The sequence below is a fragment of the Castor canadensis genome, chromosome 11 (assembly GCF_047511655.1).
Source record: "Castor canadensis chromosome 11, mCasCan1.hap1v2, whole genome shotgun sequence".
In the NCBI taxonomy this organism is placed as follows: domain Eukaryota; kingdom Metazoa; phylum Chordata; class Mammalia; order Rodentia; family Castoridae; genus Castor; species Castor canadensis.
Genome location: NC_133396.1, coordinates 104,197,845 through 104,221,363, shown reverse-complemented (window position 1 = coordinate 104,221,363; position 23,519 = coordinate 104,197,845). Strand labels below are relative to the sequence as shown.

Below are 23,519 nucleotides of genomic sequence, written 5' to 3'. Positions count from 1 at the left end.
AGATGCTTAAGACTAAGATGGAAAGACCTTATGAAAGCCGACTGTGATACTCCTGTGGAGGACACTGTTTTCTGCCTCAGAGAGATGGGCAGGACTCACAGAAGTTAAGGTTTTGGCTTCTCAGGCTAGCAGCCCTTGCAGGTTTGGGCTAGAGCTCAGAGCTCAAGGCACAGATCTGTTTGTGGCACACTGAATGCAGGGGGAGGGGACTGTGGTTGACCTAAGTCTGCTTTAGACCCTGATGCTGCCTGAGATGCAACCACAGTCTTGGAATCATTTTGTGGTGCTGGTGTGGGGATGGGAGATGCTGCCTAGGATAGGCCTGGCTTCCCTCCCCTGCAGTATGGCTTCTTAGAATCTCTTTCTCTAATAGGTGAAGGGTCTTGGGGATATTGGTTAGGATCCCTGTAAACAAAGTTGAGAAGATATAGACATAGGTAATTGCTGATGGGTGCAAGAGCCAGGAAGGTGACAATTATCAGGGTCTTGGGAATCAGGGGAAGGGGAGGGTTATGAACAAGGTAAAGAGCAACAGGCTCTTTTTTCTTTTATCAAGTACAAGGGATTGAACCCAGGGCCAAGTGTCTACTCACTTGAGCTATGCCCCCATGCTGGTAACACATATTCATGAGTGCTTTTCTAATGGAATAGAAATCTTTTTTTTTCTTTTTCTTTTATTATTCATATGTGCATACAAGCCTTGGGTCATTTCTCCCCCCTGCCCCCACCCCCTCCCTTACCACCCACTCCGCCCCCTCCCTCTGCCCCCTACCCCCTCAATACCCAGCAGAAACTATTTTGCCCTTATCTCTAATTTTGTTGTAGAGAGAGTATAAGCAATAACAGGAAGGAACAAGGGTTTTTGCTGGTTGAGATAAGGATAGCTATACAGGGCATTGACTCACATTGATTTCCTGTGCGTGTGTGTTACCTTTTAGGTTAATTCTTTTTGATCTAACCTTTTCTCTAGTACCTGTTCCCCTTTTCCTATTGGCCTCAGTTGCTTTTAAGGTATCTGCTTTAGTTTCTCTGCGTTAAGGGCAACAAATGCTAGCTAATTTTTTAGGTGTCTTACCTATCCTCACCCCTCCCTTGTGTGCTCTCACTTTTATCATGTGCTCATAGTCTAATCCCATTGTTGTGTTTGCCCTTGATCTAATGTCCACATATGAGGGAGAACATACGATTTTTGGTCTTTTGGGCCAGGCTAACCTCACTCAGAATGATGTTCTCCAATTCCATCCATTTACCAGCGAATGATAACATTTCGTTCTTCTTCATGGCTGCATAAAATTTAATGGAATAGAAATCTTATACCCATTTCACAAGTGTGGAAACTGAGGTTTAGAGTAGTAACTTAAATTGGTTAGCATCAAGCAGCAAATATTTGTCCAAGCTTGGATTTTAACCTGTTATTTTGATTGTCATCTTAGTGTGCCATGGACAGGGAACTGCAAGGTCAGGAAATGTGAGTGCATAACCATCCAGCTGTGCAGCATTTGTCCCAGCAAAATGTATGCCCTGCACCTTGCCAAAGTTATGGAAACTGTGACATCAGGAAGAAGGTGCTAGCAGGCTTGGTTGTCTGATACATTCTCTATCACTCAGAGGGAAGGAAACCTATGTACCTACGTGGAGGAATGCTAAGTTCTCCACTAGAGCAAGAGACCAAAAACCTGGGTGAGGGCTCTTCATAAAGGGCCTTAAACATTTATGAGGAAGATGTTCTTATGGCCCAATCACCTCTTAAATGTTCTACCTCTTAATATCATCACATTGGTAATACCTGAATTTTGGAACACACACTCAAACCACAGAAGTAATTTTCCATGTTTGTCAATACTGTGGTTGATTGGCTCCTGTGACAGGAAGAGCATGATAGTCACTGAGATAGTGAGACTAGAAGGGAAACTTGAGAGGCAAATATTTTTAGAGAGAGGATCTCAGGGAAATTGGCAGGCAGGAAACCAAAGGCTCTCGATGGGTAATGGAGGTATGCAGTTTTGAGGCCTTTTAACATCTCTTGTTCTTCCTGGACCTCCATCTCCCTGACCTTTGTGTTTCTCTGATATCTGGTACCTGGGGGCAACACACACTTCTACAGCCTTCCTTTACTTTCCCAAACATCATGAATACCAGGCAGTTGTGGATAATGAACTCATCAAGGTTTCCATGGTGGTCATGTGTCCTTATGTGCATGTGGTGCCTTAATACAGGATGACTGGACATCTAAAATGAGATTACACATCTGGGGTTTTAGAAAATCCCTAGCATACTGCCAGCCAGGAGTATGTATCGGCTGAATCCCAGTGTGCCTAGATTCTAGTCTCATGCCTGCTTCTCGTCTCATGCCTGCTTCTCTCTTTGTAGGCTCTGTTTTCCACCCCACTGTTTCAAAATGAAATAGCTACTAAATAGGAAATCCTCTTAACAGAGCGATAGGGACATAGCAGTGGTGGTCTCATGACTCAGGATCCTCATCTCCCTAAGGTGACAGATTTTGTCTCCTTGTGAGAGTTTCTGACCAATGATTGCCTTGGGAAACAATTTTCCCAGTGCTTGGCAGGACAGTAGAGTCAGGTCGTGCTGAATGTTGTCTTACGTGGGTTGCTGCAGAGCAGTGTGGAGTGAAAGCACAGACTGTTGCCAGGGGACTTACTTGAGGCTGCAGAGTGGGAGAGGAGAACAGCTTTTACTTTGGGGATTTCTAGACCTTGTTGTCAGGGGTTCAGATCTGCTCCTTGATTAGTGACTGACCTTTTCATAGAGTACAGAACCCTCTATGACTTGGAGGATGAGAAAGGATTTTATATGACACAAGAATGAGGCCAAAAAATTCTTTAGGCAGGAGGATACCTGAAGCATGGAACCACAGTTACCTAGTCATGGAGTAGCACACAACTTGGCAGAATTCTTCTCCTGCTGACAGCAGTCATACTAAATGAACAACCACCAGTCAGTGGACAGTGCTGTTCTTATCATGCAATGCAACTGGAGAAAACAAACAGGAATTTTACACTAACCTCCCTCCTGCTTTTATTTTGTCCATAAACCCAGTCCTCTCAGATCCCAGTGGAGCACAGCATAAATACATGACTCTTGGATTCCTGCGTGACCATTCTTACTTTTCTTTTCTTTTCCTTTTTCTGCAGTGTTGGGGAGGAACACAGGGCTTTGCCCATGCTGGGCTTGCTCACCACTGAGCAACTCCCCCAGTCCACCAGCATCATGTTGGCTTGTGTATATCATCTTGTCTTTTAGGTTGGCAGGTATTGCATTCCTAAAATGGTTTGTTGCTCAGTGACAGGACTTCCTGAGGTCAAGACTGTGGCCAGTCCTGCAGATCCAGCCTGGGATTGAAGGATCGCTACTCCCCTATGGTAGAGAGATGGATAACTGTCAGATGTCATATAGTGACCAGGGCTGGAGCAAATGGCCAGTGCCTGAGCCTCAGTTGGAGGTGGTGAACTTGAGGCTGTGCTGGCCTGTGACAGGAGCAGTGTGGATTGTTTTCCTTTACTCTGTGTGGTAGGACAGGGCTGGCAGAGGCTTAAAGGAATACTTGTGGTTGTGAAGCTGCCTAGAACCGCCAGTGTGTGAAGTTTATCTTTTCCTGAGGAGGACTAGCATTAATGGTAGTTGCCATTTTGCTAAGGGTAAAGGTAAATGCAAATATTTGCATGGGAGATGTAGAAGTTAACACTCTCAATAAAGCCTTGTATTTTTTACCATAGCTTCTTCCTTAGGCAACTGAAAGTTGAAGCTATTGGAAATTCAAAACAGAAATTTCCCTTATTGAAACAGGTAGCGATTGAACTCAGGAGGGCATAGTTCAGGTCTGCTATAATAGTATGGTTTCTTTCCCTGTTCACATATCTGGGAGTAAGACTGCCCACAGCAGAGCTGTACACCCAGGGAAGCAGGTGGTGGTGGGGGGATAGAAATGGAGTTTTTTTTTTTTTAATCAGTTGCCAGACTGGCTATGCCAGCCTAGAGCCAGGATATTTGTCCATTTATTCTGTAATTTTTTATGGTGGATGTTTAGTGGGTGCTGGTATCAGAGTAAAAAATGGAAAATTTGATTCTCCAATAGTGTTTTATAACTCCGCCCTTGGGGTGGAGAACATGAGAGGACTCTAGTGCTTGTGCTTTTCCTTGTCTCTTCCTCCTCTAATGTTTCCTCTGCAGCTGAACAGGCCAGCAGGCAGCTATGATGGGCTCTTGCTCAGAAGACCCCAACTACTACTGGATCTCCAGGCTCCTGGGAGTCATCACCTTCCTCAGTGAGTGGACTGGGCTGTGGCAGGGAGGACAATGGAAATGGCTGGGAGAGCTGGGAACCTTTATTTCTGGGAGGACTGTTACACTATGTGTCTTGGAAAAGAAAAAGAGAAAATGACTCTGCTTCAATTTACAAATGCAGGGTGTTTGGTAGAGATGTTTGATGAATGGAAGGAAGGATATGTCTTGGTGGTAAGGAGGATGGGGCCTCTGAATTCAGATAGTAGGCAAGAAGGGAATCTTTACCAGGGAGCTGAGGCCTCCTGTGCTGCCTCAGAAGGGAGGGATTGGAGCTGCCGAGGGTGAGTGATGGAGAGAGACAAGAAGCCTGTTCTTGGGGCAGAGCAGTGAGAAGACAGCTGCACAGCTACTCTGGCCTCGAATGCAGAGGTTCCTTACTGCCTCTACAGCCATCCTGTTGAGAGGAGGGGTCCAACGTAGAACCCTGCTGTCTGAGGTGGAGAAGGCGCCACTGGTCAGGTCTTCCTCAGCTTCTTCACTGAACAAGGAGAGTGTTGTGCACTCCTCGGCAGGGCTTGGGGCTCACCTCCAAGCAGATCATCACCAAGGAGAGGCTCCTGGAGGACTCAGTGTATCTTAAATTTGCTTGTGTGTGGGAAACCCCAGAAGCCCCAGGGCCTCTTGGAAAAGAGAGAAGTCACTGTAGCTTTTGTGCAACAGCCCTAAGAGAGATAAGAAGTCCAACAGGGCTTTCTGTAAACATCCCGTTCTCTCTGTGGAACAGGGAACACCCAGTTCTTCTTCTGGGCTCGTACACATAGCAACGTGACAGCCAGTACAGAGGCCAAGGGAGAACTGGGACTGCCATGTATTCCTTCCTGCTTTTCTGCACTGCTTAAATATGCTCTTCAGAAAATAAACTGCCCGGCACAACCCGAGTTCGTGTCCTTATTCATCACGCTCCAGCCCCTAAGACCAGAGCGAGGGCCCCGCTGCAGCTGGACTGCAGCACTTGTAAAATTTTTGAGATTTGCATTCCACCTCAGGACTAGTTTTCATTTAAAATGTGGAAAGGAATTGATGTGTGGGCGATAGGAATAGCTTAGGAGGAGAGCCTTTATCACTACCACCCCTGTGGTTGCCTTTCCCTCCACCCTGAAATGCTGCTGGGCTTGGAAGTTCTGACACCTTTTATTTTTTTTTTGTTTTTAAAATCTTGTCACTGTTCCTAACAAAACCCTGGAATAACAGGACATGCCCATCAATTTGTGTATGATTAAACAAATTGAGGAGTATCTATATATATAGACCAAGAATATGTTGAAGGCTTAAGGGAAAAATTGTAGCAGTTTTATGTGAGGAAGTTCCAATTTCTGCAACAAATGTTTTGTTGACCAGAATGATCCCTGAAAGATCCTTTGAGGGGCCCCTTTGGAGTTTAAAATAATACCTTTCAATGAGTAGAAGTGCCCAATATCCGCTTTGGAAAGCAGGCTGTTTCTTTTAGTCCTATATGAAATGAAGCTCACTGCCTGACGTGGACAGAAGACATACGATGGCACCAGCTTTGGCAAGAAGGAGGTTTGTTGTAGGCTGATGACAAGGAGAGAGGATGCATGCTCATCTGACTCTCCATGGGCAGATAGGGAAGGAATTTCAATTGCCAGGGTAAGGAATAGAGGTGTTAAAGGCACTCATGCAGTCTGTGATCAGAAGATTTCCCAATTCTTTGTGTCCTGTGGAGAAGAATCCATTGCAGGAGATGTGGGTGTAAATGGAGTTTATTAAACGTTAGGAAAGGAAAATATGCAGGGGAGCATGGTGGGCCCAGGTGGATCTGGAGACCAAGAGAGGGTGTATCTGCTCTTCAGGTGCTTAAAAAACCTGTGATAGCCCATTGGAAGTGGAGATTCAGGTGATTCCCATTTAATAATCAATGAGTGGGGAGGGGCATGGGTGGTTCCTGGCCAGGTGAGGGCAGTTCCTGAGCTAAAGCGTGGTTAATCTAAAATGTAATGTTTTTCTATGAGTCCCGAACTTCCCCTAATTTTAGCCTACCTCAGAGGGATGCTGGCCGTAACCCGGAGTCTTGGTGGAACAGTGTGGAGCACATACACTGGTCTGGGTGGAACTAGCAGGTACTTTGTAATTGGTGATTTCTGTCTCTTGGCTACTCTGGTGAGTCCTGCAACCATGGACAGCCCTCCCAGCTTCTAATCTGATCTTGCAAAAGTGGAGACCCTATCTGAAAAACAAAACTAAGAATCTCAAAAAGAACTGGGGTCATAGTTTGGTATTGACTGAAGCACAGGCTCTGAGTCAGTTCCCCATACCAGTAAAAAGAAAAAAAAAAAAAGAAAGAAAAAGAAAGAAAGAAAAATAGAATTAAAAAATAAAAAAATACGTTTGAAGTGAGACCTTCCTTTTAAGCAAGATATGAAACTAGTAAATTGTAAAAAAATTTGATACATTTGATCTTGTGAAAGCAACATTTTGTTTTATGAATAAAAAAACTGCAACAGATTCAATAGAATTTCAATAAAAATTCCAATCACATTTTTCAAGAAACAGAAAAAATATCCTTAAATTCATATGGAATCAGAAAAGACTCCAAATAAAAAGGTGAAACAAATCACAGTCCCTGATTTAAAATACATTGTAAACTCTTAAAATCAATGAACCAATTAAGAAATGGGCAACTGAACTAAACAGAACTTTCTCAAAAGAGGAAATTCAAATGACCAAAAAAACACATGAAAAAATGCTCACCATCTCTAGCAATAAAGGAAATGCAAATCAAAACCACACTAAGATTCCACCTCACCCCTGTTAGAATAGCCATCATCAAAAACACCACCAACAACATGTGTTGGCGAGGATGTGGGGAAAAAGAAACCCTGGTACAATGCTGGTGGGAATGTAAGCTGGTGAAACCACTCTGTAAAAAAATTTGGAGGCTTCTTAAAAATCTAAACATAGATCTGCCATATGATCCAGCAATACCACTCTTGGGAATATACCCAAAAGACTGTGACACAGGTTACTCCAGAGGCACCTGCACACCCATGTTTATTGCAGCACTATTCACAATAGCCAAGTTATGGAAACAACCAAGACGCCCCACTGTTGATGAATGGATCAAGAAAATGTGGTACTTGTACACAATGGAATTTTACTTAGCTATGAAGAAAAATGAAATCTTTGCAGGTAAATGGATGGAACTGGAGAACATCATTCTGAGCGAGGTCAGCCAGGCTCAGAAGACCAAAAATCGTATGTTCTCCCTCATATGTGGACTTTAGATCTAGGGCAAATGCAGCAATGTGGTTGGACTTGGATCACATGACAAGGGGAGAGCACATATGGGAGATATAGGAATAGGTAGAAAACCCAAAACATGAAAGTGTTTTATGTCCCCATTCCAGAGGAACTAATGCAGAAACCTTAAAGCGACAGAGGTTCACATGAGAAGGGGATCAGTAACCATTGTAAAGATCAGTTAGAGATGAATCAACAAGGGTTGTAACACATGGGTACATGAAAGCAATGCTAGGAATCTCTCTGTATAGCTATCCTTAACTCAACTAGCAAAAACTCTTTGTCTTCCTTATTATGCTTATATCTTTTCTTCAACAAAATTAGTGATAAGAGCAGAAGAGGATCTGCCTGGAAGTGAGGGGCAGAGGAGAGGAGAGGGTGGGGGAGGGAGGTGGGGGATAGAAATGACCCAAACAATGTATGTACATGTGAATAAATGAATAATTAAAAAATATTGTAAAGCTTTTATAATTCAAAACAGAATGGTACTGAAGCTGGAGTTTGGGGCCCCAGGCCCAAATTCCTGGGTTTCCACAAGCCAGGTCTGGGCACTACTATATGCCAAATAAAGAGACAAGGTGAAGGTCAAAGAAAGGAGATTTATTACATGGCCTGGGATATGCCTTGGAAAGAGGAAAAGTAAGCACTTAGTTCATCCCCAGCCATCTTTGGGGCTCAACGTGAGCTATAGGTTTAAATAGACAAATAATTGGGGGGCGGTCAGGGGGCGACAGGTATGCACAGTTAAACAGTCCAGTCACAGATGTGGCATTATTCTTCAGGAGTTCTGGAGAAGTTGCTATCAAGAATCATTGTTGCCTAGCAGGTGGTCTATCCTGAGGAGGCTCTGCTGTTAGGGTTAGTTTCCATTCTTTGTCAGAAAAGATGTCTGTTCTGTCCTTCTTGGAATCCAAGATGATTGCAAAGTGATTGCTGAGAGAACGGCTTACAGCAAAGACAAATACAAAATAAAGAGAGAGATGCCAAACTTTTACCCCATGTTAGTTATTTCCTGGGCCTAAAAAAGGAGTCAGGGCTTTCAGCCAAAGCAATTAAGTACCTCTTACAGTCCCGGCATAAAACAGATCTATTGGCTAATGTGACAAGATAAAAGTTCCACATAAGCCCAAATATTTAATTCAATGGATTTAATTTTTGACAAATATACTAAGAATGCACAATGAGGAGAAGACAGTGTCTTCAGTAAAAAGTGTTGAGAAAACTAGTCATCTACATGCAGAGGAATGAAAATCGTCTCTTATTTCACCCCACATGCAAACATAAACTCAAAATGGGTAAAAGACTTAAACATAAGACTTCACACTTTAACACTTTTAGAAAAAAGCAAAAGGTAAAAGCCATGACATTGGTCTGGGGAATGATTTTTTGACCAGAACTTCAAAAGCAAAGGCAGGAAAAACAACTATTGTCAAACAGGTTCCCATCAAATTAAAAATATTCTGCACAGCAAAACAAACCACAAAGTGACTAGGGGTCATGGCTCAAGCTTGTAATCCTAGCTACTTGGGAGGCAGCAATCAGGAGGATCAATGTTCAGTTGTGGCAAAAATTGTGAAAGACACCATCTCAACCAATATCTGGACACAGTGGTACATGCCTTTTATTCCTTCTATGTGGGGATGCACAGACAGGAGTGTCATGGTTCAGCCTTGCCCAGGTATAAAGCAAGATCCTATCTCAAAAATAGCCCTAACTCAAAAATAACCAATGCAAAAAAGGGCTGGTGGAGTAGCTCAAGTGGTAGAGTGTTTGCCTAGGAAGTGCAAGACGCTGAGTTCATAGATAATTCCCAAGTACTGTTTTGAAAAAACAAAAAGGAAAAAATTACAGAGTGAAGAGAGAAAATCATGGCTTGAAAGAAAATATTTGCAAACCACATGTCTGATAAGGGGCTAATAAAATCCAAAATATATAAGGATCCCAGGCAAATCAACAGTAAGAAAATAAGTCACCTTCTGAAAACTGGGCAAAAGATTTGAACAGATATTTCTCAAAAAAAGAGAAATGAATGAACAGACAATGTATGGAAAAAGTGCAAAAGGTCTAATAAGCAGGAAATGCAAATTAAAGCCGCAAGGAGTTATCACTCATGCCCATAATGATTATTAGTAAAAACAAGTGGTAATCAGCACTGGAAAGGATAACAAGAAAAGGGAACTGTTGTATAGTTTTGGTGGAAATGTGAATTAGTATATCCATTTTGAAGAACAGTATGGAGCGTCCTCAAAATATAAAAACAGAACTGCCATATGGCCCAGGTTTTCACTTATGGGTATGAAGCCGAAGTAATTGAAATTGGTATGTCATAGTCAGTTCTGCCCTATCCTGGTCTTTTGGAAGAACAGAGAGTGCCCAGGTACACTGGGGCTGTGGCTGATGGCTGATGAGGGGTTGAGGAGGAAATAAGGATGAGGCCTTGGTGCTCAAGGCTCAGGGCTCTTCAGGGATCAGAAGTGACACAGATCTATTGGGGCCTCCTGGGCCCTGTTCAGTGAAGTGCTCTCTTGGTGTCAAGGACATGTGCTCACCTAACAGTGAATTTATTATACCACATTTTCATTCCCAGGCCTTTAGGTAGGACCTCCGGTCTATTTCTGTCCACAAAATACCAACATCCGTTGTCACCCCTGAACTGCTACAGTGAAAACTGTCACGTGTTTGTTTTGTCTCCCTTCCTTACAGTTGGGTCAGAGGAGGCTGTGAGGACACCATGGGTTCCCTGTTGCTCAGATTCAGTGTGATGGAGTCCTCCTGCCCCCATGTTTGACGTGACCCCTCACTCACTGGAGCTTTTTTTTTTTTAGCTAGTTAAACCTAGTAGCATTGCTTTTTTAATTTTAAAATTTTTATTAGCATATATTCACTGTACAGGACGGATTCATTGGGCCACCTCCAAATAAGCTTACATTGTACATTGGTTAGATTGCCCTCACCACCTCCCCCATGCAACCCCTCTCCACCTCACTTAAAGCAATTGCAAGAGATTTAATCATTCTATTTCATATATTTATATGAAGCCCATCAACCATATTCCCTCATCTTTATCTCCTCCATTTACTCTCCCCCCCTCCCACAAGTACCTCTCCCCCACTGTACCTATTGAACAGTCCTGTCTTTCATCTTTAATTCCAAAGTCAATGTTCAAAGGGATTTCTTGATGTATTCCAGCTGTGAATACTTTACTTTGGTCAGTTCAACCCCCTATGTTACTCTCCTTCATCCCTTATCTCCCTCTCCTCATTATTCAACAGCTTTTAGTACATATCGTTATGTTGCCAACCTGCACAAATGTAATACATTTTGATAATGTTGACTATCATTCTCTTTTCCTTTTCCTCTTCGCTGATGCTATATAGTAGTTCTACTATTACAAACATGTTCTACACATAAATGTATACATGATCATGTCTGTTTTTGTATATACATTTATCTTTTGGCTCTATCTTCCACATATTATAGAAAACATGCGGCCTTTTTCTTTCTACCTGGCTGATTTCACTTAACATGTTGTCCCCCAATTTCATCCATTTACTTTCAAACCACATAGTTTCATTCTTCCTTATAGCTGTATAAAACTCTATTGTATATTTACCACATTTTCTTAGTCCATTCATCACTTGTAGGGCATCTGGGTTGTTTTCATACTTGGCTATTGTGACCAGTGCTGCAATAAACGTCAGTGTGCAAGTATCTCTATTGTATTCTAATTACATTGCTTTGGGTATATGCCCAGGAGTGATCACTGGATCATATGTCAGCTTTATTTTTAGTTTTTAAAGGAATCTCTATACTGCTTTCCATAATGGTTGTATACTAATTTACATTTCCACCAACAGTGTATAAGGATTCCTTTTTACTGCATCCTCCCCAACATTTGCTGTTTATTGTGTTCTTGATGATAGCCATTCTAACTTGGGTGAGGTGAAATCTCAGTGTAGTGCTGATCTGCATTTCTTTTTTTTTTTTTGTGGTACTTGGGCTTGAATTCAGGGCCTACACCTTGAACCACTCCACTAGCCCTTTTTTGTGTAGGGTTTTTGGTCTCGCAGAACTATTTTCCTGGGCTGGCTTCAAATCACGATCCTCCTGTTTTCTGTCTCCTGAATAGCTAGGATCACAGGCATAAACCCCCAGTGCCTGGCTGAATTTCTTTTATGGCCAGGAAAATTGAGCACTTCTTCATGTATTTGTTAGCCATTTGTACCTCTTTGAAAATTCCCTATTCAATTCATGTACCCATTTCTTCATTGGGTTGTTGAGTTTTTGGGGGTTGAGTTTTTTGAGCTCCCTAAGGATTCTGGATATTAGTCCCTTATCAGATGAATAGTTGGCAAAGCTTTTCTCCCATTCTGTGGGCAGTTTCTTAAGTCAACTGTTTCTTTTGCTCTACAGAAGCTTTTTAGTTTGATGCAGTCCAAACTGTGTTTTTCTCTTATTTGCTGAGCCATTGAAGTTCTGTTTAGGAAGACATTGCCTATGTTATGTTCCAATGTATTTCTTGCTACTTCCTGTAGTTGTTTCAAAGTCTCAGGCCTTATATTAAGGTCTTTGATCCACTTTGAGTTGCAGATACCTAGTTTCCCCAGAAACATTTGTTGAAGAGGTTGTCTTTTCTCTACCATATGTTTTGGGTGCCTGTGTCAAAAATCAGGTAGGTGTAGCTGCATGGATTGATATCTGGGTCTTCCATTCTGTTCCACTGGTCTTCTTATCTGTTTTTGTGCTGGTACCATGCTGTTTTTATTGCTATGGCTCTGTAGTATAGTTCTTGGTAATACCTCCGGTGTTGCTCTTTTTTGCTTAGTATTGCCTTGGCTATTTGAGGTCTTTTGTGCTTTTATGAACTTTAGGGTTGATTTTTTAATGTTCTGATGAATGTAATTGGAATTTTGATGGAATTGCATTATATGTGTAGATTGTTTTTAGTAATATGGCCATTTTCACAATATTGATTCTATCCATGAGCATGGGAGATCTTTCCATCTTCTGTACTCTTTCTTTCTTCAATGGTTTATACTTTTCATTGAGGAGGTCTTTCACATCCTTTGTTAAGTTTATTGTAAATGGAATTGTTTTCCTTGTAAATAGAATTGTTTTCCTGTATTCTTTCTCACTCGGTTCATTGTTGGTATATAGAAAGGTTACTGTTTTTTATAAATTAATTTTGTATCCTGCTACTTTGCTGAAGGTGTTTATGATGTTTAGGAGTTTTTGGTGGAGTTTTATGGATCGTCTAGGTACAAGTTAATGTCATCTGCAAATAGGGACTTTTTCCTTTCCTATTTGAATTCCTTTTATTTCTTCTCCCTGTCTTAGTCCTCTGGCTAGGAAATTACAAGGCTATGTTGAATAGAAATGAAGAGAGTAGACATCCTTGTCTTATTCCTGACTTCAGAGGAAATGGTTTCAGTTTTTCTCCATTTAGAATGATATTGGCTATAGGCTTGTTGTATATAGCCTTTATTATGTTTAAGTACAGTCCTTCTGTTCCTAGTTTCATCGCTTTTATCATGAAAGGATGTTGAATTTTGTCAAAGGCTCTTTCTGTATTTATTGAGATGATCATGTGGTTTTTGTCTTTGCTTCTGTTAATATGCTGTTTCACATTTAATGATTTGTGTATGTTGAACCATTCCTGTATCTCTGGGATGAAACTGACTTGATTATATCTTTTTGATATGAACATATCTTTTATTTATTTATTTATTTTTTTAATTGTTAAATTTTTATTGAAAAGCTAACATTAATTGAGTGCTTTTTGTGGGGCAGACCCAGTTGACTGCCCTGTACAGAACCATCCTAAAAGTTTAATAAATTATTATTTATTATTGAATCTATGTTAATGGTGGGAAAATGAACCTAGAAACAAGATGCAATTTACCCAAAGGCAATTTATTTGATCACTTAACCAGTGCACACCACTACTCACATGTTAGCACTTCTCTATGTCTTTTTTTTTTTTTTTTGAATTCTGCTAATATCTTTTTTCTTTTCCTTTTATTATTCATATGTGCATACAAGGCTTGGGTCATTTCTCCCCCCTGCCCCCACCCCCTCCCTTACCACCCACTCCGCCCCCTCCCTCTCCCCCCCACCCCCTCAATACCCAGCAGGAACAAGGGTTTTTGCTGGTTGAGATAAGGATAGTTATACAGGGCATTGACTCACATTGATTTCCTGTGCGTGTGTGTTACCGTCTAGGTTAATTCTTTTTGATCTAACCTTTTCTCTAGTTCCTGGTCCCCTTTTCCTATTGGCCTCAGTTGCTTTTAAGGTATCTGCTTTAGTTTCTCTGCGTTAAGGGCAACAAATGCTAGCTAGTTTTTTAGGTGTCTTACCTATCTTCACCCCTCCCTTGTGTGCTCTTGCTTTTATCATGTGCTCAAAGTCCAGTCCCATTGTTGTGTTTGCCCTTGATCTAATGTCCACATATGAGGGAGAACATATGATTTTTGGTCTTTTGGGCCAGGCTAACCTCACTCAGAATGATGTTCTCCAATTCCATCCATTTACCAGCAAATGATAACATTTCGTTCTTCTTCATGGCTGCCTAAAATTCCATTGTGTATAGATACCACATTTTCTTAATCCATTCGTCAGTGGTGGGGCATCTTGGCTGTTTCCATAACTTGGCTGTTGTGTATAGTGCTGCAATAAACATGGGTGTGCAGGTGCCTCTGGAGTAACCTGTGTCATAGTCTTTTGGGTATATCCCCAAGAGTGGTATTGCTGGATCAAATGGTAGATCAATGTCTAGCTTTTTAAGTAGCCTCCAAATTTTTTTCCAGAGTGGTTGTACTAGTTTACATTCCCACCAACAGTGTAAGAGGTGAACATATCTTTTAGATATGTTGTTGAATTTGGTTTGCTCACTTGTTCTTATAGGGTGCTTCATATGAGATGTGACTTCCCTGTTTTAAGGACCTGAGTTTTGTTATTGTCATCACAGCACATCCTGGCCTATCTTGACTAATACACTTTCTAGAAGTGAGGGGAATGGAAAGCACATTGTTATTATCTTAGCTATCTGTGCTGAGTAACGTGTTGTCCATAATTACTATCTTAAGCTAACATTGTTTTGTCTCTGAGTTTCTGGGATTTAGCATCCAGGTGTGGGTCAGCTGGGTCTTCTGGCCCAGGGAATTCTAGACTGAGACCTCTTACATTGACTGGTTTCTGTCTTCTCAAGTCTCTGCTGGGACTTCAAGCTCAGTCATGGGACTATTAACAGGATATGATTCTTTCTGGCTGCTGAATGGAAGGCCTCGGTCCTTCACTGGCTAATGGCTAAAGGCTGAGCTCAATACATTGCCACATGGAAATTTCCATGAGGAAGATCACAATATGGCAGCTGGCTTCATCAGAGAATAGGAGAGACATTGAAGGGGAGGGAGCAAGTATGAACCAGGAGACAGTCACAGTCTTGTATCCTGTAGTTATATTAAGTGATACGCCATCACTTTTGCTACATTTTACTCACCAGAAACCAGTATTGGGGGCCTCCCACACCCCAAGAGAGGGGATTTCACACAGGGTGAACACAAGCAAGGGGTTCTTTAGGAACCACTGTTGAAGCTGCCTTCCACACTTATGTACTTAGCATAGGCCTTGCAATGTGCCTGATGCTTTGATCCTTGATCTCATTATCTTCATACCACCTGAAGCAGGCAAGAAAACTGAAGACTAGCACCATAAGTTAACCCATTTTAGGTTACACTGCTCTACAACCAGGACATGATCCTAGAATAGCTTCCAATCCACAGTTCTAGATTACCTTCCTATAATCAAGGTGAAATATTGGTTGTCCTGACCCTAAGGGTTTCTCCACAGGAGAGCTCATAACATGAATGCTTTATTCTGTGTTTTTTCATTTGTTGTCATTGAGGAAATACTCATGTTTCCTTTTCCAATGCCATAGGTATTTACAGGTCTTTAGCCAAGAGTTCTGGAGCTCATGATTCTGTAGTTAAGGATCCTGGAACCACCATTCATCTGAAGGGGATCCGAGGAGGTTCAGTCCTGTTCCATGTGACCAAGGAGACAGCAGAAGCTGATGTGCAGGAGATCACTTGGAGCTTTGGTCCTGGCTCAGACTACAGCATCATGCTAAAAATGCACCGTGGGTCAGAGACCCCGGATTGGGTCAGCCTGCAGGACAAGTACAAACAGAGGGTCCATGTGCCCAACATGACATCGCTGAGGATTGAGAACTTGATCTTACAGGACAGTGGGCCATACAAGGCTCAGATTACATTAACTAATGGAAAAGGATCTGACCAATTTTTTCACCTCAATATTTATGGTAAATGTCACTATCTCACTATAGTTACATAGTATGCCCCATTCTTTTGAACCTAAGAGTTTCATAGGCCACACTCAGGACACTATTCGAATACCTGTCCCAGCTATGTATTTTCTGACCTGCAAACAGGGTGTGTTCAATACAAATAGAGAACAGAGCAGAGAGTTATACCAGGGAGAAAATCTATTCAGTGTGTTGGGAGAGGAAAATGACAATCTGGGATTTTTTTGTGATAACAACTATTTTTATATGTTTAACTTTCTCTACGTTTTTCCTATTTCTTTTTAAACAAATTAACACAAATTAGTGGCTAAAACAACACAAATGTATTATCTTATTGTGTGTAGGTTATAAATTAGCATGAGTCTCTTTGGGCAAATATCCAAGTGTTGACCGTGCTGTGTTTCTTTGTGCAAGCTCCATGGAAATATCAGTTTTCTGGCCTTTTCCCCTTCTTTTGGCTACCAGCATTCATTAGCTTGTGGTTCCCATGTCTACCTAAACCAGCAAGGGTGAGAGTTGAGTCCTTACATTGCATTCCTCATATATGCTCTTTTTTTTTTCTTCTTCTACTATCAATCATCCTTGGGATTACACTGAGCAAATTCTGATAATTCAGAATAATTTCCCTATTTTATGGTCCACTCGTTGCCATGTAACCTAGCATGTTCTCAGGTCCTGAGGAGTATGATGTGGACATGAGTGGGGTCACTATTATCCTAACACAGGACTCCACAAATCCAGCTGTCCAAGCCTTGACAGATGAAGGAGAAAGCTCACTGCTGTACTTAGGAAATCCTTTTTGCCAGCTCATTCATTCTCCAAAGTTCCTCTCCGCATAGCACAGTACCCTGGTATAAAGAGAGCAGCTTTTGCAACTCTAGGTCCCATGTGATTTCTAAGACTGGCTTGTGAATCTAGTTGCTCTCCTTCTATCTGTACCAGAAACCCAGGACATGTGTCACCACATGCAAAAATATCACCGATGGTCCCTACCACTACATCTTCCACACAGGCCTCTACTGTTGAGAGTGTGGAGCTTTTCTCTGGCCTCTGCTCTGATTTTCTGTCTAAAAAGGGCAGTGCAGTTCCAGGCATTGCCACAGCTGGAGACGCAGGGCAAGGACCTTGAATCAGGACGTGCTCTTCTGCCCCAGACTTCTTCCTTTTCTAGAAAAGACTGTAATTTCTTCCAAATAATTGGTCCCTGGAGTGTGGGATTCAGACATCATTATGTCATGGGAAACTTTTAAGGTTTGCTTTGAAATCACATAAGGCTTAACGTAGTGGCTACTGTCACTTGCTTAATATTTTACCTTAAGCAAAATGTTTTATTTGTGAAGTGCTCCTAACTTCATTTAGGGCTGTTGCCTGTGCTTCAGGGAAATACTGGATGAGAATGTGTGACATGAAATGTGCTCCACACATATGAGGCTCCATTCTTTGTTCTGCCCTTCCCTAGAACCTGTGCCCCCTCCTCAGATCCAGAACAACTCAATATCAATCACTCCTGACTGGTGCAATGTCACCCTGGAATGTAATGTCACAGGGACCTCAGAGCACCTGAATGTGACCTGGAAGAGCAAGGATCTTCCCAGGGAGCTGGAGCAGAGAGGGACACCAGGACCAGCTCCCAACCCCTGGACATTAACTGTGAGGCTGCCCCACAGCCATCTGCATGCCAGCCTCACCTGTGTGGTCAGCAACTATGTGGACCAGAAAAATGCCACCTTAGAGCTTGGCAACATTTGTGCCCAAGGTGAGTGCCACCTGCTGGAGGGGAGGGGCAACATGGAGCTAAGGTAGCACAGGAGACTGAGGTCTCTGGGCTTTTCTCCCTGCCATGTTTAATGGCACCACCACGTTCACCTGATCACCCGATGTAGAAGTTCTGGAGGTACATCCATCTCACACTGGCCTTTAAATGTCCCTCTCAAGTCCATACCATTCCCTGCTGGTCCAGATAGTAGCCTTCTAGAACCTGCCTTATTCCATCCATCATACATTGTGAGCTCAGAATAGTCTTTGGACTAGTGGATAGACTGTGTCACTTGTCTGTGTTGTCTCTGTGATCTGACTTACAATTGCTTTCTATAGGACTTAGAATTTCCTCTGCTTGTGCTGTTAGTCTCATGTGGAAATGTCACAGAACAGTTTGATGTAGTTACCTGAATGTATGTATGCTGCCATTGTAAAGCATCTCCTCTTGTAAGGAGCTGTCCATGTCTCATCCCATATACTGAGTAATTTTGATTTATTTATATATTTTATTCCTCTGTAGACTGGAACACATGAGTCACAAGAGCCACATCTCTTTTTCCCTTGAATTCTTGTGCTAAGCATACCTTCTTTTCCCCTCTTTATTCATTTATTCATATGTGCATATATTGTTTGGGCCATTTCTCCCCCCTGCTCCCTACCTTCTCCTTCTCCTCCCCTCCCCTCTTTCTTCAAGGCAGAACCTGTTCTGCCCTTTTCTCCAGTTTTTTTGAAGAGTAGATATAAGCAATAATAAGAAAGACATAGCGTTTTTGCTAGTTGAGATAAGGACAGCTATACAGAGAGATTCCTAGCATTAAGCATACCTTCTTGCCTGAGTTCACTCACAATTGTTCTTTCATTGAATGAATGAATGTCCTGGGACCCTGTTTCAGCTTATGCTCCTTAACCATCCCCTAGGAACTGCTGGAGGGATCTGACATGTAGGTGTCAATCATAACCTGTTGTCACATCCTGATCCCTCTTTCTGTCTTGAAGTCTCAGGGAAAGTTTACCATCTAGCAAGGCCTACAGGACCTTTTGGACTCAGCTCTTGTCTCCTTTTTACCCTCACCACCTACAGGTCCTCTGTGCCCTGACTCTCCCCTGCTGTAATGCTAGCTCTACCATGAATATCTTAGAAACTCCTACTCCTCCCCATGACTCAGTGTACCCCACACCACTTCTAAGAGGTCCTTCCTGAAGATCTGTGGAAGGTTAACATCTAGGGCCGTGAGATCTCTTTGTCTGGCAGTTAGTATTTTATATCTTCCCTTCAGGTGCACTCCTCAAGGACACAGACCCTACCTCGTTCATCTCAATATCCACAGCTCCACATTCAAGTGAATCATCTATACTATTCCTTTAGCTTCTAAGCAAGGTCTTCTAACTTTTCTCTATTTCCCTTTAGTATTAGCTGTTTCAGGTTCCTCCTGCCTTAATCTTTTTTCATTCTCTAATTTTGAGGAAAACAGACACATATCAACAGTCCACAACAAGCCTCTTAGTAGGCATCCTCGGGGGCTGTGTGGCTGTGCTCTTGATCCTGGGAACTGGACTGTACCTTTGGAAGACACGTGAGAAGAAGAAAGTGGAGATGGGAAGAGGCAGGTTGCACTTCCCCTTCTGAGCCCAGATACATGCTCTCTCCCCCTGGTCCCTTACCTCCATTTATCCTGCATTTTACTGCCAGGAAATTGGCTCTGTAGTGGGAATGGTGGGCATAACCATGGCCTTGGGTTTACGGGATTGTGGAGGGTGAGAGGTTTCCCAGGCACAGATCCAAGTTCCACTCTGTGAATGCCTCAGGTGCAGGATTGCAGGAGGACCAGAGGGTCAATGAAGACAGCATCCACTATGCACAGCTGATGGAGCAGGAGTCTCAGGAGGCCAAGAACAAGGTGAGAGCTGGAGGTATGGCTTACTGGTGTCCAACTACCCAGAACTGGTTTTTCAAACTCAGGCATCTGCTGTTTCTGTCTCCACGTTTCTTTATCTTGTTTTTTTAATGTCAACAGTATTAAGTAAGATAATGTATAATTGACCAGTATAGTCCTGGGTGGTTTGGGTGATTCATAGCAATTAACATCAATTGGTTTTGATTGTATTCTGGTCCTTCTGTGGACACTCCATTTCTCAGCTCCTACAAGCACCCTCTGTCTTACATTCTCAGGGTACTGGTGAACAACATCTGGAAGAAGAGGGACCTGTCACTACTGTCTATAGTGAAATTTGTAACCAAGGCCAGGCCATGATGATCATTTAATTGGAGGAAACAGAAGATTCTGCACTCTGAGCCTGATTGATGGAGACACTTATGTCCTCCACATTCCCTCCAGTCCATCTCCCACTGCATGTACATCAGCCTGACTTCTGTAGCCACATCTTGCTGGACACACATAGTCATGTTACTTCTTTTTCACCTCCCAAGTTGCCTTTAACCTCAGGATCCTCATACCTCCCAAGAGATTGCTCTTCCTATGTCATTGATATGACTCCTGAGCAGGGTTCCTCCAGGATACTTCCCAAGAAAACTCTGACTATGCTGGTGGCAAGTGCCCACCTCTTCTGCTCTTTTGCTGTTGTGTCATTTGGAGAGTAGGAGCCCAGGCATGGGGACTATAGAGAAGCATTGATCATACTCCAGAGGACAGATTTAGGATGCAATCTGGATGCTGAATTGTGTGTGAATGGGGTTAGCATGGGAGGATTGGAGTTGGAGGTTCTTTGTTGACCTTGTGTTGGCTTCTCTTGAGGGAAAAACATGACTCAACATGGGCAGTTTGTGGCAGGGGCTTTAGTGATTTACAAGAGGTTTGAAGATGTTGCTTGTGGGAGATCTCATTTCCAACATTTTGTATACAGAAGGGCTCCATGAAACAGGTGACTTGAAAGAAAGATTTGGGCAGTGTGCTAGTCAGACTGTCATCACTTTGACAGAATACCTTACGTAAAGAAGTTAAAGGAGGAAGGTTATATTTTGGCTCTTGGTTTCAGAGGGTTCAGTCCACAGTTACTTGGCCCGTTGAGCTTGGGCAGAATGGCTATTATATCATCATCATCAACAACAGCAACAAAAACAAAGAAATAAAAAATAAAACAAATGTTGGTAAGGTTTTGGGAAAATCATTGTAGGGAATGTCAATCAGTACATCTACTAAGGAAAACAGTTTTGAGGTTCCTCAAAAATAAAAATAGATCTACCATATGATCCACCTCTGCCATTCCTGGGTATATTTGGAAGGAAATGAAATCATTATACAAAGGACATACCTGTGTACACATGTTATTGTGACCATTAACAATAGCCATGTTATGGAATCAGCTTTGGTTCCCATTAACAATGAATGAAGAAAATATGCTATAGGCATTTTTTAGCAAGCCTCGGCCTATTTGCATTTCAGGAGTGAAGTCAGTGGAGGGAACTCTATGACCATGAGGGAGCCTACAAATAATGACTTTTCCTAACTAATCTTTCCTGGGGAAGCTCAAAAGAAACATGATACCTCAGACTGTATAGAGTCCATGTGATCAAGGCCAAGAAGAAAGCTGATATAAGTTCTGCACTCCCTGTGAGAATGACAAGCTGAATCTTCTAGATGCTGGTGACTAGCATAACTTCCCACCCTGGCAATGAGTTCAGCAGACGATGGGAGGAGAAGTCAGCGATGTCCCTGCAACTCTGTTCATTCAGGACACTGCAGGAACTCCAGGTCCATGGCAGTGAAGAACGTTTAAGTCCACTGGATTTTGCAAAAGCATTGGAAATAATTGTATTAAGTATGCAGGGAGAATCCTTGGACTGAGCTGGTGCTGAGGATCTGCACACTTGCCCAGAGTTCACCCCTGTCCATTCTCCATACTGGAGAATGACGATCCCAGGAGGTCTTTGTCTTTCACCGTCTTTCTATAGTAATCCAGATGCCTCCATATGTCTGTACCCAGAGACAGATGTGGAGGTATAGAAAATGAGGAGGCTGGCTGAGACCTTGAAGGCAGATAGGTTTGCCAAGAAGGCAAAGAGAATGAGAAGTCAAGACAATTGGTCTGAAAACTAGATGAAAAATAGGAGAAGGCACTGATGAAAATACCTAGTGTGGTAACCCTGGGGAGAGATTTACCATGAAATACATTTTCATTTACTCATGTGTCTTTTAATACCAATCCTAGTCTTATCAATGATCCGGTTATATCCCAACTGTTATTTATTAAACTCTTTTTGAAGGGCAGAAAATGGGAAGAAAAGAAAATATTGCATATATACATGATGGCATATTACTCATCTGTAAAGTGGAATGAAATCCCGTCCTTTGCAGGAAAATGGATGGAATCTGAAGACATCATGTTATGCAATAACAATAAAGGATAAGTAATAGGCCAAACCAGTTGAATACTTAGATTAATTAGATGATTTCCTAGAAAACTATAACCTGGTAAAGTAGTGTCAAGATGAAATACAAAAATACAAAGTACAACTATTAAAGAAATTTCTAGCTCTTTCTCCCACTGTGTCAGGAACATGCTGTGAAGTTTTTCTGCATTGTCTGGTGTGTTCCACTGATTCTGATCACTTCTTTTCTGCAGGTCCTAAACATCCTCACTCCTTGCCCTTCTTCACATTTTCCTTAACCACACACCCAGATTATTCCTCCATATCATAGACAAACTTCCACTCTTTGACCTTCTCTACCATCATACCTCAGAATGCCATCAGTTCCTGATAACTGCCCAGTATTTAATACTATTTTCCCTCCCCCTTTTTAAAATACTGTCTTCCTCAGTCTTCCTGATATCACATTCTCCTAGATCTGTCTTTCCCTCTGGCTTCATCTTCTTCTATATTTCTAATATTGGTGCTTCTAGGGTTTTTGTCATAGGCCCCTTCTTATCTCAGTTTTCATTCTTTTGCTAGGGCAAAAAGTCCTTGGCTTCCGTTAGGATCCTAATGGGAATGCTAATGACTAACTCTATATCTCTGCCCACACTCTGCTTAGCATCAGACCCTGCAGTCAACCCTCTGCTTGATGTCTCCATTGGTACCTCACACTCATTGCATGTGTCATCTTCATTTCTAACCTATTTCTGTGTCCCCGCTCTTAGTCAACTGCCCTGTCCAGAAACCTGGGCCTTTCCCTTGACTCCGTCCTCTCCATGAGCCACTAGGGCAGTCGTCGATCAAGTGTTTATAAGACATCAGATCCATTGGTAAGCACCTCATGTGCAATGATTTTATTTTATTGTTGCAATCATAAGAGGATGAAAAGAAACAGTAAGACATTGTCTGTTTCTAGCACCTGTTGTTGAGGACATTGAAATAAAGTTTTCTAAGACATCATAACTTTTCTCAATTTTCCCTCTATTTTGCAGTGCATGTAACAGGCTCCCCATCCTCACCCTGTTCTGGGCCCCAGACAAAGATGGGCCCCTTTATGTAATCTCCTCCCTATCTTCATACACTATTGCAAAGTGTTGGGCTCCTTGTTTTGAATGACATAGAACTTGGCAAGGTAGAAGATGGATTATTCCTCTCCAATAGGAAATTAAAGTAGAAATTATTAGACATGTTATCTGGCAGTACATATGTGCTTTATTCATGGGAAAGGTTGGAGTAGTTTTAAGTGGTTCACCTGAGCTTCAGAAAAATTTCAAAGTCTGCATGTTTTGTTTGCACTCTTCAGTGTTTACTTCTGCCTCTCCCTATGCTTATTGATATGAGGAGGCAGGAAAGTCTCACTGAATATAACTTTTCAGGGGAAGACTGAACAGGGCTGAAAGCCTGGCTGAGCTGCTCTCAGAGAATTATTTAGAGGAAGAGGCACAGGAACATACACTCCTGAGGGCATCTCAGGGCAGGAGGGGGATGGGCATGTATTAGACT

General features: G+C 42.2%; 1 protein-coding gene across 3 annotated transcripts; it reads left to right on the top strand.

The window, feature by feature from the left end:
• The first annotated feature begins 4,135 nt into the window (after positions 1–4,135).
• LOC109687699 (CD48 antigen-like) lies at positions 4,136–23,208 on the top strand. 3 transcript variants are annotated; one of them, XM_074047787.1, is made up of 6 exons: positions 4,136–4,283; positions 15,500–15,883; positions 17,433–17,642; positions 19,117–19,248; positions 19,451–19,542; positions 19,815–23,208. In XM_074047787.1, exons 1-6 carry the CDS (start codon positions 4,211–4,213, stop codon positions 19,905–19,907), a joined length of 984 nt encoding a protein of 327 aa, XP_073903888.1. In that variant the 5' UTR covers positions 4,136–4,210; the 3' UTR covers positions 19,908–23,208. The 3 variants fall into 3 exon arrangements, with proteins under 3 accessions (XP_073903888.1, XP_073903886.1, XP_020021278.2); XM_074047785.1 differs by having other exon boundaries at positions 17,346–17,642; XM_020165689.2 differs by lacking the exon at positions 19,117–19,248 and having other exon boundaries at positions 17,346–17,642.
• The last annotated feature ends 311 nt before the right edge of the window (positions 23,209–23,519 follow it).